We start from the raw sequence: 13030 nt of genomic DNA on the forward strand, positions 1-13030 counted from the left end.
CTTCTCGCTCCCTGGGCCTGCTTGAATGGGAGATGAGTGAACTAGATGGGGGTGGGATGGGGATTCTGGGCACTGAAAAGTGCAGAGGCCAGGATCTCCCCCATCTAGAGGTTTGGGGTGGCTCCTGCAGAAGGTGGAAAGTGTGTAGTGACGTTGCTGTGGTCAGAGGATGGAGGGCCTAGAATGTCCTGCACAGGCTGAGGCTGGCAGGGTGCAGCCCTGTTGGGCCAGCAAGGTGAGTGTTTTTCCTGTGATACTTTTGTGGGAGTCAGGCTGTCCTTGACTTTAGCCCCTGTCCTGGCCAGTGGCTGGAACACACTCTCTTATTGCCCTGAAGTACCACAGTGAACTGGAACCTTCCAGCGCTGCCCTCTGCCTGGAGCACCATCAGCAGCCATGCCAGTCCATAAAGGGCTAGTGGAGGCCCAGGTCAGAGGTCAGGGGGGCAGCGGGCAGGGCAGATGGAGCCTGGGCCTGGACTCCCCCAGGCTTTACCAGCTGCTCCTCTGCTTGACTTCAAGTGGCCCCTGACCCTCTGGGCTTCTGCTGCTGGGCCACACACGAGGGCTCTGGTCTGTACGGTAGAATGACCGTTGCCACAACCCTCTGTATGAGAAGCCCATAGGCTGGAGCCTGAGGGCAGAGTCCGGGCTCCCATCTGGTGGCAGAGTGGGGACCCGGCTTGCACAGCAGGGCTCTCTGCAATCTCTATGCCCCCTCACTGCTCCATGACCCTGAGCACCTTCCCCCATGCCAGCCTGGATCCCTCTCCTTATAGAGTAACGATCCGGGTCCAGGTCAGGATCCAGGTTTGACTCCCCTGTGTCCCCAGCACGGGGCTTGGACCATCGAAGGCCTGTTGAAAGCCACAGGGTGGTGTGGAGGGGAGTGGAGAGCTTTGTCCCTGGTCCTGTCGCCCTGCCTCAGCGCTGGGCCCAGCTGGCCCTTTGCTTCTGCATCACTGTCTCTCCCTCCAGCTCATCCTGATTCTGGGAAAAAAAGTCATGGGAGGGAACTTCAGCCTGGCATGTGCCACCTGTCACCGATGGCCACGTCACCCTCCACATAAGTGCCCCAGGGAGGGGGCATCCTGAGGGGTCATGGGCCACGCAGGTATGAGAAGGCACTCAGCTTTATTCACAAATCTGCCGGCTGTGGGAGCAGTGTCACTTTTTCCAGCAGCTCCCCTGGCTTGGAAACCTTCTCTGGTGTCTCCTCAGTCACGAGGCCCAGTCTGAAAGCCTCAGCTGATGTTCGCTGCCATCTGGAAGTCCCTCTGTGCATCTCTCCCAAAGGAATCAGTCCCCAGGTGGCCTTTGGGCCTTCGCCTTTTCATCAGCAGTGCTTCTCTGAGGCACCGCAGTTGAGAGTGGCACGAGAGGAAGGTGCGTGCTGTTATGTTCAGCGGGTGGAAGGCTGGTTGCTGCCTCAGCGCCTAGCTGCCCCCTGTGGTGATCTCCTAGGCCCCTGGCACTTCCCACCACAGCTGAGCAAAGGGCCACAAAACAGCCCAAGGTTCCCCCTGGCTTCTCAAATATTCCGTATTCCCAAGATGGAGACCAGGTGCCAGCTTTCTCCCTCTGGCCTGCTGGCCTCTGCCTCCTGCACCTGTGACCCACCCCTACAGCCCCTAGCCATGAGCCCCTGGGCCTCATGTTGCCCTCCCAGCAGCCTCAGCTCCATCACAACGTGTGAAAGTGTGTCCATTGCCTGGAGTTTGGTCTGCTGGGCTGGGGGTTCTCCTGCTCCCAGGCCAGCTCTGCTCACCCCAGAATCCCTGCCAGGCTTGGGACAGCCCCGTAGCCACCAGGACTGCTATCTAGTTAAGTCTGGGAATCTCCTGCCACCTCAGTTTTCCACAGTGACCCTCTGTCTCCTCGTGGCCAGCCTGGCTGTGGCCTCACCCCCAGGCCATCCAGTTCACATCCCTTTCCGGAAGTGAACCCATACCCCATCATCTCTTTAGAGCCACTGCTGTTTCTGGCAGAAGGGGTGGGTCAGAGTCATGTCTGGGATGTGTGAAGCTGCTCTGGATCTCTGTCGGGCCAGTGGCCCAAGACCAACTTTGCTGAGCGGCCACGTGGATGGTGTAAAAGGAGCAGAGTCCGGCCGGGAGGCAGGACACTTGCAGGCTTATCCCTGCCCCTGATTAGCCAGAAGGACATGTCATGGGCTTCAGCAACCCCCTTTGAGCAGGGCGAGGATGTTCTACAACCTCTGTGGTCCATGTATGAGCCTGGAGTCTAAGGTGCCTGGAGCCGAGCCGGGACTTGAGCCCCAGGGCCTGCCAGCCCCAGCTGCCACCTCCAGGAAGCTCTTATTTCTCTCATTTCTTGGCCTCGTTCTTCTCATCCTCCTCTACCTTGATGGCCACTGTGTCTATGGTGTCCTTTTTCTTCTTCTTCTTATCACCTGTGGGGTAAAGAGGCACGTGAGCGGAGTGAGTCGGGGGCCTAGGGCTTACCCCAGAGCCTCCCACACCTAGCCTTTCGCTTCTTCCTTCCAGACGTCTCCTACCTGCAGAAGAGCTCCCTGTTTTACCTGCCTCACAATGGCCAATTTCTGTGCTCTGGGCTCCAGGGCCAAAGAGGGGTCCCCTCCCTGAATCTACTGTGGGTGAAGGGCAGGTATAGGGTGACTGGGTGGCAGGACAGAGGAACTGGCTGGCTGAGCAGGATTGGATGGTGGCGGGGCTGGGGGCCCAGGCCTGCTCACCTCCAGGGACATCTGTGAGCTCGTCGAGGGGTGGCACAGTCTCCAGTTTGTCAGTGTACATTTTGGCTGCCCTTCGCTGCAGATAACGGGCTTCAATCTCCTTCCGGGTCCGGGGCACGCGGCAGTTGAAAACACAGCACAGAGTGATGACTGCAGGGATGACAGAGTAGGCTTGGCCAGGGCTGGAGCTCAGACACCCCGGGAATGGTACCCAAACTTCAGGCATGCCTCCACCCACCTACGTATGTCTCACCCCAGAGACTCCCACAGGAGGCTCCACATCTTGACCACACCCCTGTGGACCATGGGATTTCCGGCATCTTTCCTGAGCAGGGCGGGCTTCATGCAGTTACATAGGGCCCTACCGCTACAAGGGCCTGGTACTTGGCTTAATGCTGTGCTATCGCTGTCTTGAAATTCTTGCTTAGTGTCGGACAAGGGCTCTCATATTTTCATTTTACACTGTCCCTGTCACTGGTCCTGGTCCTGAGGGTCCTTCTGAGTAGATTGAGAGTTCCCGGAGTTCAGGGCAGAGGGCTGTACCATGACACAGGCTACAGCTTCCGAGAGGTGTCCCGTGCCTCCCACCTAGGCCTCTGGGCTCCCAGTACATTCTCGTTTGTCCTCCCCAGGCTCTGAAGAGCAGGGCCAGAGCAGCCTCAGACACGGGAGGACCTAGCTGCATCCTCCTCAACCTCCCTGAGGACCAGCCTGGGCTCCTCCTGGCTGTGACAGCCAGGAGAGGGCACAGACCCTGCCCTGGGGCGTTCACCTCAGACAGTTATTCCAGGAGTGGTTTTCCTGCCAAGGGTGGCTGCGCCCACGCAAGCTGGGCCAGGGCATGGAGCTGGCCTGTCTAGTGATGGGTATGGCAAGACAGGGCTGCCAGGACCTGGCTGGACTGAGTTTATTTTTCTAAGGCCCCCACAGTCTGACCACCTTGGCCCCAGCCTCAGAGGAGGGGATGGAGCTGCTTCCTATTATAAACCAGATGACCAGACATGACTTCCTGGGGCCAGGAGGGCCAGGCAAGACAAGCCAGGCCTATTTTGGGGAAGATGGGTCAAACCTACGTGGCCTGGGTTAGAGCACCCTCTGGAGTCATCTTGTGTAACCTGTTCAGCCAAATAGTGTGGCCCCACTGAGTCTCACCCAGACAAACAGAGTGAAAGGAACATGAATGAATGAATGAATGAATGAGGTAGTCTCAAAGCTTTTGCTGCTGAGGACAGGACTTGACCCCTGAATGAATGGATGGGGGGAGCCAATAGTATCCAGGAGCACTCTGGGCTGCATGAGGGCCCCCAAAGTAGGTCTGAGTGGACACTGCTGTTTAGAGGTGGACTGGACAGCAGGCCTTTCTTATGCAAAGTGCTGGGTCCTGGTCTTCTCCAGACTCCTGTCGGTATGCCTGAGGCCTAAGGTTGGTCCCCAACCCTGACCCTACTGGCTTGGGCCGCCTCTTCCACCAGGCACCTCCTTGGGACCACGCACACTCAGCCTTTCCACAAGGATGGGTTCCAGGCCCTGGGAGGCCTGAGCTTCAAAGGAAGCTCAAAGGGCAGCTACTGGTGGCCAGAGCTTGGCTCAAATACTGCCCCACCCAGCCTGGCCTGGTCACTTCTCTTCAAAGGAGAGAAACCAAGCGTCTTGGATTGAGTTCTCGGGCCCAGGCAGGGGCTTACGACATGAGGCCCCAGGCTGGAGGAGACCCTCAGAGGCACCCCATCCAAACCCAGCACCTCTCCACAGAGGTGTGGAGGTGATGCTCCACTAATAGCTGCACCTTCCAGGCAAAAGCAGATGGGGAAGCAAGAAGCGGTCTCCTGCACAGGAGACAGGGCCGTCATCCCCACTACCTAGAGCCCTGTGTGGAGGGAACGAGCGCTGCCCTGAGCTCAGGGGCCTTTGGGACCATCCGTTACCCTTTTCTAGGAAATGGGGTGAGGAGGAGGAATCGGTCTGTGTGGTTGGTGTCCACGTGCCTCTTTGGGTCTGGCACTGCAGCTTTCTCGTGTGGCCCCAGTCACCTCCACTATGTGGGGCCGAGCAAGGCCCGGGAGAGGCCATTGTGTGATTTGAGGCTGCACGGTGCCCTCACCCTTGCTCCCCAAAGTGCCCCTGAGCTGTACCCTAGACTGTTCCTGTGGCCTGTACAGGGCAGATGCCTCCCCCACCCTGCCTCTTGGTCCAGGGGGTTGCTCCCCATTGTGGACACCTGGGCTGGAGCTGCAACCACATCTGTCTGTGGGGCCCCCACTGAGAAGCCTGACATGCTCTCAGCCTTGGCTGGGGAGAAGAATGCCGCCTCTTGCTCAGATCCTGCTCCCACTGGCTGTGAAGAAACAGTGGAGGGTGGGGTGGATATTTTCCTGCAGGGAGGGCGCTTCTGGTGCCAGGAGAAGCACATGTAACTCAGATGTCCCTGTCTCCCTTGGCGCCCCCACATCTGGATGAGCCTTTTGCTGTCGGCGCTGCCCTCAGGGGACCTCATCCGGGGCAGCTCCGGCTAGAACTTAAATGCTGCTTTAGCCCAGACCCAAGGTGCACTCCGTAAGTGTCCTGTAGGGTTTATCTGTGTGGAGACCTGTGTGGAGGCCATTTCCCCGCATCTCTGCACACACACCATCTCCTCAGCCTGGAGTGCCTTTCTAGCAGTCCCAACTGGAAACCCCACCCATCACCCCACCCATCTGCAGCTCAGGGGACCCCTCGTCTCTGAAGCCTTTGCAGGGGGACTGGGTTTTCTTCTGCTTCACTGCCTGTCCCCCACCCCCTCTGGCCTGTAAGAACCTCCCTCAGACTCTGTGCCATGGGGACCTCTCCCACCCAGCTGGCATTTCTCTGTCCCCTTCCCCCAACTCCAGATCTCCACTCCAGAAAGATGATTGAAAGGAGCATACCCAGCCCATTTCTGTTGCAACTTTGCATCAAGCAACTCGCAGTCCCAGGAGAGGAAGGGGTCTCCTGCTTTTAATTGAGGTGGGTGTGAGTCATTCTGGGGAAATGGTATTTGACAAAGCAGGGTTTGCAGCTGGGAGCCACATCTGCTGGGCATCTGGGGAGCTTCTGGGCTGAGCTGTGGCCAAGGGTGGCCTTGCTGGGGCCCCTGGGTGTGGGCCCTTTAAGCTGGCCAAACTGCAGGAAAAGCATCAGGAGGCCCACGATAGGGAAAAATGACACGTCCTTGTCCTGGTGCATGGAGTCCCCTGTAATTACCATAATTGCCATGAATACTTCAGGTCACCACCCGCCTGTCAGCTCTCCACAGGGACTTTGTGTGGCTCAGGAGGTGCCAGAAACCACAGTGGGCCTCCTGCGGGCGCCTGGCCTGCTTGCACTGCCCGGAATTGCTGCTCTGAGCCCCTGGGGGTGGTGCTGGGTGGCGGGGGGTGCTGTGTTCCCACTGCGGTGTGATGGAAAGGACAGGGAACAGCTACTCACTGATGGACAACACGAAGAGCGAGAAGATGCCCACCACGTGCCACAGGCGCATGTCCCAGAACACCACCGTCTCCTTGGTCAGCGGAGGCGGCTTGGGCTTGGGTGGGGCTGTGCTGGGCTGGAAGTCAGGAGAGAGGAGAGTGAGCCGGGCGGAGGCAGGGCATGGGACTGGGCTGAGAAAGGCCCAGGTCTCAGCAAGGACTCAGCCCAAGCATGTCGGAATCTCAGAATCACGTGTCTTAGACATTCGCAACCAATGCCCTAGACCTTGGGAAGTTCCGGATTTAGAACAAGAGAAGAGAGCAGAGTCCCAGAACCATGGTACTGGGGACTTGGAATGCGTGGGTAGTTAGTGCGTAGGGAAACCAAGGCCCGAAGGCGTAAAAGTGGACGGCCTGTCTCCACCAGGGTCAAGGCCTCTTCAGGCAGCCTACGAGTCTCTCCTGCTCCAGTCCTGGGCCCCCACAGGCAGATGGGGACTCAGGACCAAGGCCAGAGACATGGTGAGGTCTGTCCTGCCCTGGGGACTTTACTTTCATTTACCTCCAGTGTGGGGTGGCCTGTGGAACTGGAGTCAGGTCTCTGATTCTGCCATCTGGTCAGGATCCCCACCAGGTGGCCTCAACAGTTGCCCACCCTACCAGAGTCACTTCCTCTGACCAGAAAGCTAGGACAGAGTCCTCCTCCCAGGACAAGACCAGATAAACTGTCTGCAATACCGCAGCGACACCTGGAGGCCAAAAGGCATAAGCGCGGCTGGAGAAGTCTGAGCAGAACAGAGCCAGCCACCTCCCACGGTACCTTCCCAGTGGGACCCACGCTGCCCTGGGAGGTTGAGGAGACACAGCCCTGCCCTGGGGGACGGAGGGGACATGGCCCTGCCCTGAAAGACTAGGGAACACAAACCTGCCCAGGGACATGGCTCTGCCCTGGGGGGGCTGAGGAGCCATGGTCCTGCTCTGGGGGGTCTGAGCAAGACCTATAACGATGGAAGGGGCTGACAGGGATATGATCTCTGTCGCCAAGCTTGGCTGAGGGGTGTGAACGGGAGATAGTGCTTAGGAGAGAGGACCCTGGGACATCTGCAAACGTATCCTCTGATTAACCAAACAAGGACAGACAGGAGGAGTCCTTCTGGCTCTCTGGGAAGAAGAGGCAGCCCATAGGTTACCATCCACCCCATCTTTCCCCCAGGCCATAAGCACGGACTGGGCACCTCCACAAGCCAGGTGCTTCCTCCCTAATGAACACCACCCTTTAGCAGGTGTTGGGGACCCTGGGAGAGGATCAGCAGTTTGCCCAGGTAACCCAGAGGATCTGTGTGCCAGGATTGATCCCGATTCCCCGGCTCTTTTGTCTTATCCAGGGTGAACTGGGGTGGGCACCTTCTTTTCACTAGGCCTCAGTTTCTCCATCTGTAACTTGAGTGGGTTGCTCCAGGGGTCTCTGGGAAGCTCTCTCTACCCAACCTGAGTGGTAACATTGATAGGAAGACACCCCTTCTCAGCATCATCCCAGGGGCCTGGATCCATTTGTGGGGTCAGGCACGTGTATGTGGGATCAAGGAACATGTATGTCGGCTCAGACACGTGTGCATTCAGGGTACTTGTGTATGGGATTGAGGCACACGTGGGGTTGAGCACACATTGTGGGTACAGGGTCCCTGATCCTAAGACTCAGTGTGTTGGCCCGCTGGCTTGTAGGACTAGAAGACTCCGAGGGCCAGAGGAAGGACCTCACATTCTGAGCCTGGGCAGCACAGAGCTCACTACTGACACTTTCATGTTCCAGACTTGTTCTGGGTGGAATTGGGCCTATCCTCCCACCCTGATAGGCGCTTTGGGTAGACGTTGAAGGTAGCAGTTGGGCATCTCTTTGTGGTCGGCACTGCTGGGGAGCTGAACTCTGAAGCTTGGAGACCCTGGCCTCCATCAGAGCCTCTCAGCCTGATGGAGAGTGATGCCTATAGGGCTGGGGTGGGTAGTGCCATGGACCCCAGTCCTGCCCATCTTTCTGGTGCTTCCCCAGATCCCCTAGCTCGGCCAGCCCCTTGCACAGGCTGTAGGTCGATGGCAGATAGATGGACTCCAAATGCAATTTCCCTTAATGAGGTGGGAGAAGATGTGCTCCTGGGGGATGGGGGAGAGTCCTTAACTCAGAACTGACTCAATCCCTGCCCTCAGCTTTCCTGCACCCAGGTTAGCTCAGTTTCTGCACCTGAGGCCTCAGGGAAGCCAGTGAGCGGCACAAGTACATTCCATGTGGCTCAAGCCAGCCTGGCTCCCCTTACAGAGACACTGGAGCTGACATCTGACTCCAGCCCAGCCTTCTGATCACAGCCCCTGGGCAGCAGCAGGGACAGGCCTGCATCAGGGTGCAGGGCTCTGTTCCCACGTCCCTCAGACTCTCTAGTTCAGGGCTGTGTCCCCTCAGACCCCCAGGATAAGGCTCTGTCCTCCCACTCCCATCCTGTCCCCTAGCTTGCCACTTCAGGGCTTTCCGGGTGCCTCCCTGCTCCCTCCACTCTGCCCCTCCCTGCGCAGGCTCCAGCCTCCACTCCTCCCTAGCCCTGCCTTCCAGGCTTTCTCCCTCTGGCCTGGTGCTCCAGAATTCTGGGTCTGGTCTGCGTCTTTGGGCCCCCTTCCCGGCTCAGCAGCAATGGGAGGCAGAAGGGCCAGGGAGGCTGCAGATGGTCGCCACCCTGCCCCTCCCAGCCCTTCCTGGCCCCAGCCAGGCTCCTGGCCAACCACCCAGCCATCTTCCTCACCTCTTCCTGGGCGCGCTCAGCAGCTCCTCCCAGTTCTACCAACTCCATGCCTTTTCCCCATTTAGTCTCCTTTGTCAAACCAGGACTCCTCACAAGTCTCCCCTGCTCAGAAACCTCTGCTAGCTCCTGGTTGTCTCCAGGGCCAAGACAGACCCCAGGGCCCTGGGTCCTGCCCTGCCTGCCCCTCCCCTACAGGGCCGAGTGCTAGGAATGGAGTCCAACTCAACACATGGCTGTTTATTAAGGGTCTGTTCATCCTCTTGTCCCCAGCCTCCAGCTTGGAATGCCCTCACTTCCTTCCAAAGGCTGTCTCCCCCATCCCACAGGGAACCCTGGAAGATCTCTGGAGGCAGAAACTGTTTCTTTCAGCAGACCCTAAGATCAGGAACTAGATCTTCCCCATCAGACTAGAGGTCACTGAAACCAAGGACTATGCACTCCTTCCCCCAGAACTCCATCAGAGCAGACTAGAGGAAGGGTGCTGAGTGTTCCCATCAGACTGGGCACCGCTGGATTCCCCAATCAGACAGGGAAGCCTTAAGATCAGGTCAGGGTGAGTCTCTTCCAGCCTCTGAAACCAGGGGCTGTGTCCTCCCACCAGAACAGGGACCTTAGATTCTGGGGTGAGTCTCCCCCACATCCTGGAAGCACTTGGGGCAGGGCTGGGTCAACCCATTAAGCTAGGTCTGGCAGGGCAGGAGGAAGGGAAAAGGCAGCTCCCGGTGGGAAAGTCGCCCCCCACCCTCTGCCTGGACGGTGACAGCCACCCGGCGCCCCCCCAGGCGCCAGCCACCCGGAGCCCCCCCAGGCGCCATCCCCCCCGGAGCCCCCCCGGCGTCACCCGGCCTCACCTCCACCAGCTGCCCAGCGACGCCTGCGAGGCAGACTCCCAGCGCCGCGCCGCCCAGAGCCCAGAGGGGCCCTGCGCCCCGCCGCGGCCCCGCCATCTTCGTGCCGCCACTGCCTGGCGGGCCTCAGGTCCGGGAGCCGAGCGACGCCCGCCAGGCCGTTGGCCCGGTGACTGCCCCTTGGCCAGCTGGCGCTTGGCGGTGGCGATCTGGTCGCAGGCTGCGAGTGGGTATCATTTATTCATCGTGGTGTCTGGTTGCTGTGGCTCCGGCCCCCACATCAGTGCGATGGAGGACGGCCCGCCCCTTCTGGGGGGATCAGACTCCAGACTCCCAGCTTCCCTACACCGACCAGGACCGACATGGGGTGGGAGAGGGTGGGAGGGAGAACGCGCTGGGATCAGGCCCTTGATCAACAGGTCCTACCCACCCTTCCCACTCAGGCCTCAATTTCTCCATCTGGGACAAAGGGAGGGGCTGCAATCTGCTGATTTAGGAGGCCCTTCCCATTCTGACGTTCTGAATGTGAAAAACTGTACTGGACCCAGGTGTGTGTGTGGGGGGATGGTAAGGTTGCCATGGTGACAGGCGCTCAGGGATGTCCTGGGCTTTCTGGCCTGGCTTCCTGCCCAGAGGCAGCTCTGGTCACCCTGGACACCAGAGCTGGAGGGGGGATGGGGAGCAGGGGATATTATGGTCAGAGCCACCAGCTGCCAGTGCTGTGGAAGTTTCCTGAAGGAGCCAGCATCTGCTGCCAGCAGGACAGGTGGGCTCCCCCTGGAAGGGCTGATTGTGGCTGACCCTCAGCCTCTGCCAGAATCCTGAGTCCTGACCCTGGTCTCACACTGAACCTGGCCCCCATTGCACTCTGGTCCTGATCCCAGGGTGAGCTTTGACAACACAGGCGTGGAGGGTGAAAGGTTCTGAGGGGGTGTGGAGACCTGAAGAGGACTTTGGAAGAGGAGTGCGGAGGCCTGGGTGGGGAGACTCCTCTGGTCCATTCTTCCTCCCTCCCTCCTTCCCTTCCTCTCTCCCTTCCTCCCATTACTATTAATCTCCTGCCTGCCGAGTGCTGGGAAGCAACTCAGGTGTTGGGCCTCTTCATTCCTTTTCACCAAGAACACCATTGGAGACCTGCACAGGCTGGGGTCTTTGGGCCTTGGGCCCGCCCTCAGAACTGGGGGTGCTATAGTTCCAGAGCCTTATGGGGCTCCTGCCTGGAGGTGCCACAGATGGGCAAGGAACAAGGCCGCTGCAGCAGAGGGCAGAGGGCCAGCCACGGACACCAGACATCACGGCTGGGAGATGACAGGGAGGGCAGGAAAACGGGAGGGCCACTGGCAGAGGACGGCTGGCCCCAGGGCTGGTCTTAAGGAGACCCTCAACAGTGGGTGGCAAAGTTTGAGGGGCTGGGTCACCTCATCCTCCTCATGCTTGCCCTGGCCAGGCGAACAGGAATTCTACTAAAGCCTAAATCGCTTGCCGCAGCTCTCCATCCTCACTCCACTTCCTCATCCATGTCATGGGCCAGGCTGAAGAAAGCCACACTGACCAGCCAGGAAGGTCATCCTTGGGAAATAGGGTCAGAGAGGACTTGGCTGAACTGGGCTGGGGTTACTGAGCCTAACAGTGGCCTTGGGCAAACCATTGTTTTCTGCTTGACTTCCTCATCTGTGGGATAGAGAGGGCAAGACTGTCATTACAGGGCTGATGGAGGATTACGTGAGCTAAGAATGATGAGAGTGCTGACTATATGCTGGCTCTCCTCACGGGACTGCTCAGTGAGGGGAGAGGGGAGGAGGCTTTCACTATTTCCTGTTACGTTCATGGTCTTTCCATCCAAGAAGCAGGGCAAGCCCACTGAAGAACTCTGACAGGGAATACAATCATGTGTGTCCCCATTGTCCCCTGACATGGCCACTGTTCCCAGTGGGTTCCACTTCTCTGCAGGCTCTTAATAACTTTTCCCCAGAGCTTTTTACCCAACACAAGCATCCTAGATTCTCCCACCCCCACCCCAAGCACATTATCAAACACTGTCCCACAGGCTTTGAAGTCAAACTGACTTAAAACAACAGGGTCCCAAAAGTCTCAGTGCAGTCTTGTTTCAATAATCTCAGAAGTGTAAAGCTACAAATTCATAAGAAACGCCATTTGAAAATTTAATTATCGAAATTTCCCTTTCTGCTTTCTGAAGATGGCAAAAGTTGACTGAAAACAAATCAGTTATTTTCTAAAATTCACAAAACTGGGTTAGCACTGAGAAATTTTATGTAATTAAACTTTCAAATTATGTTTCTTGTAAATTTGTAGCTTGATACTTTATAACTTCTGAAGTTATTAAAGCTTAAAACTAAGACTTCTGGGGCGCAATCACACTGACAGCTGTGAGCCCTCAGTGGGCTACTTAACCCCTCTGAGCTTCCATCCATCATCTGTAAAATGGGTATGACTATGTATCATAGCACCTGCGCACCACAGGCCTTTGGTAAATGCTAATCATTATTATTGTCATTGTTACTAAAGGTAGTGAGATCTTATACCGCATAAAAACCCAACAATACTTTGTTCAATCAACGACCTATTGTTGAACATTTGCATTGTTTCCAGTTCTCCAATGGTAAACAGTGAGGGGAACATCTGGAAAGCTAAAGCCTTATTCATATTTTTTATTCCTCTCCCTTGTTTACTCATGAAAAATTGAAGCCCAGAGAGGGGTTGTGTCCTGCCTGAGGGCTCTCAGGAACTGGAGCCTCAAACTCAGTCTTCAGCCCCTAACCCAGGGCTCTGACCACTGTCCAGTACTGTTTCTACTTCTTATGCAGTATCTGTGTCTCCCTGCATCTCACGTCTAGTTGAGCCCATCAGGTCTGGGGTGGCAGAGCTCTGGACTCCCAGGTTCCCCATCCTGGCTCCCCTGGAAGGCAGTGTCCCCTCCATGCAAGGTGGCATGAATGCTGGCCTGCAGAACCTGTTTATCCCTTGTGTACTATTTTTAGCTCCTGTGAGTTTCCTGTAGGGACCCAGTCCAGGTTCCAGGACTTTTGGGTTGGAAGCCATGAGCAGAGTCAGTTGGCAATGGCTAGGGGACACTGGAGAGTTCTCTCCTAGAAACTGAAACTCCAGGGCTCACGGTTCAGCTCTGGGGAAGCAGGGGATAGGAAGCAGGGATCCCCCAGTCAGAGTCAGGCTGGGATCTGGTGCATCTTGGATTTAGCCTGGGCTGGGGGTGGGGGCTGGGCAGCCTAGACCTGTA

At 57.4% G+C, this 13030-nt stretch overlaps 1 protein-coding gene across 2 annotated transcripts; it reads right to left on the reverse strand.

Moving 5' to 3' along the window:
* Positions 1–1116: 1116 nt before the first annotated feature.
* On the reverse strand, positions 1117–10302 carry TMIE (transmembrane inner ear). Of its 2 annotated transcripts, XM_019724024.3 has the most exons (4): positions 9778–10290; positions 6160–6277; positions 2716–2865; positions 1117–2412 (listed from the first exon to the last, which is right to left on the reverse strand). In XM_019724024.3, exons 1-4 carry the CDS (start codon positions 9871–9873, stop codon positions 2327–2329), a joined length of 450 nt encoding a protein of 149 aa, XP_019579583.2. In that variant the 5' UTR covers positions 9874–10290; the 3' UTR covers positions 1117–2326. The 2 variants fall into 2 exon arrangements, with proteins under 2 accessions (XP_019579583.2, XP_088654325.1); XM_088798199.1 differs by lacking the exons at positions 1117–2412; positions 2716–2865 and adding an exon at positions 2872–5924 and having other exon boundaries at positions 9778–10302.
* Positions 10303–13030: the final 2728 nt, after the last annotated feature.

This window comes from Rhinolophus sinicus, chromosome 5, assembly GCF_057876585.1.
Source record: "Rhinolophus sinicus isolate RSI-liver-muscle chromosome 5, RSI-T2T, whole genome shotgun sequence".
Lineage (NCBI taxonomy): Eukaryota > Metazoa > Chordata > Mammalia > Chiroptera > Rhinolophidae > Rhinolophus > Rhinolophus sinicus.

Excerpts from the sequence above, each read along its gene's own strand:
- TMIE (XM_019724024.3), bottom strand. The coding sequence starts at position 9,873 with ATGGCGGGGCCGCGGCGGGGCGCAGGGCCCCTCTGGGCTCTGGGCGGC. Across the intron at positions 6,278-9,777 it reads TCGCTGGGCAGCTGGTGGAG|CCCAGCACAGCCCCACCCAA; the intron begins GTGAGGCCGGGT and ends CCTGACTTCCAG. Across the intron at positions 2,413-2,715 it reads GCTCACAGATGTCCCTGGAG|GTGATAAGAAGAAGAAGAAA; the intron begins GTGAGCAGGCCT and ends TTTACCCCACAG.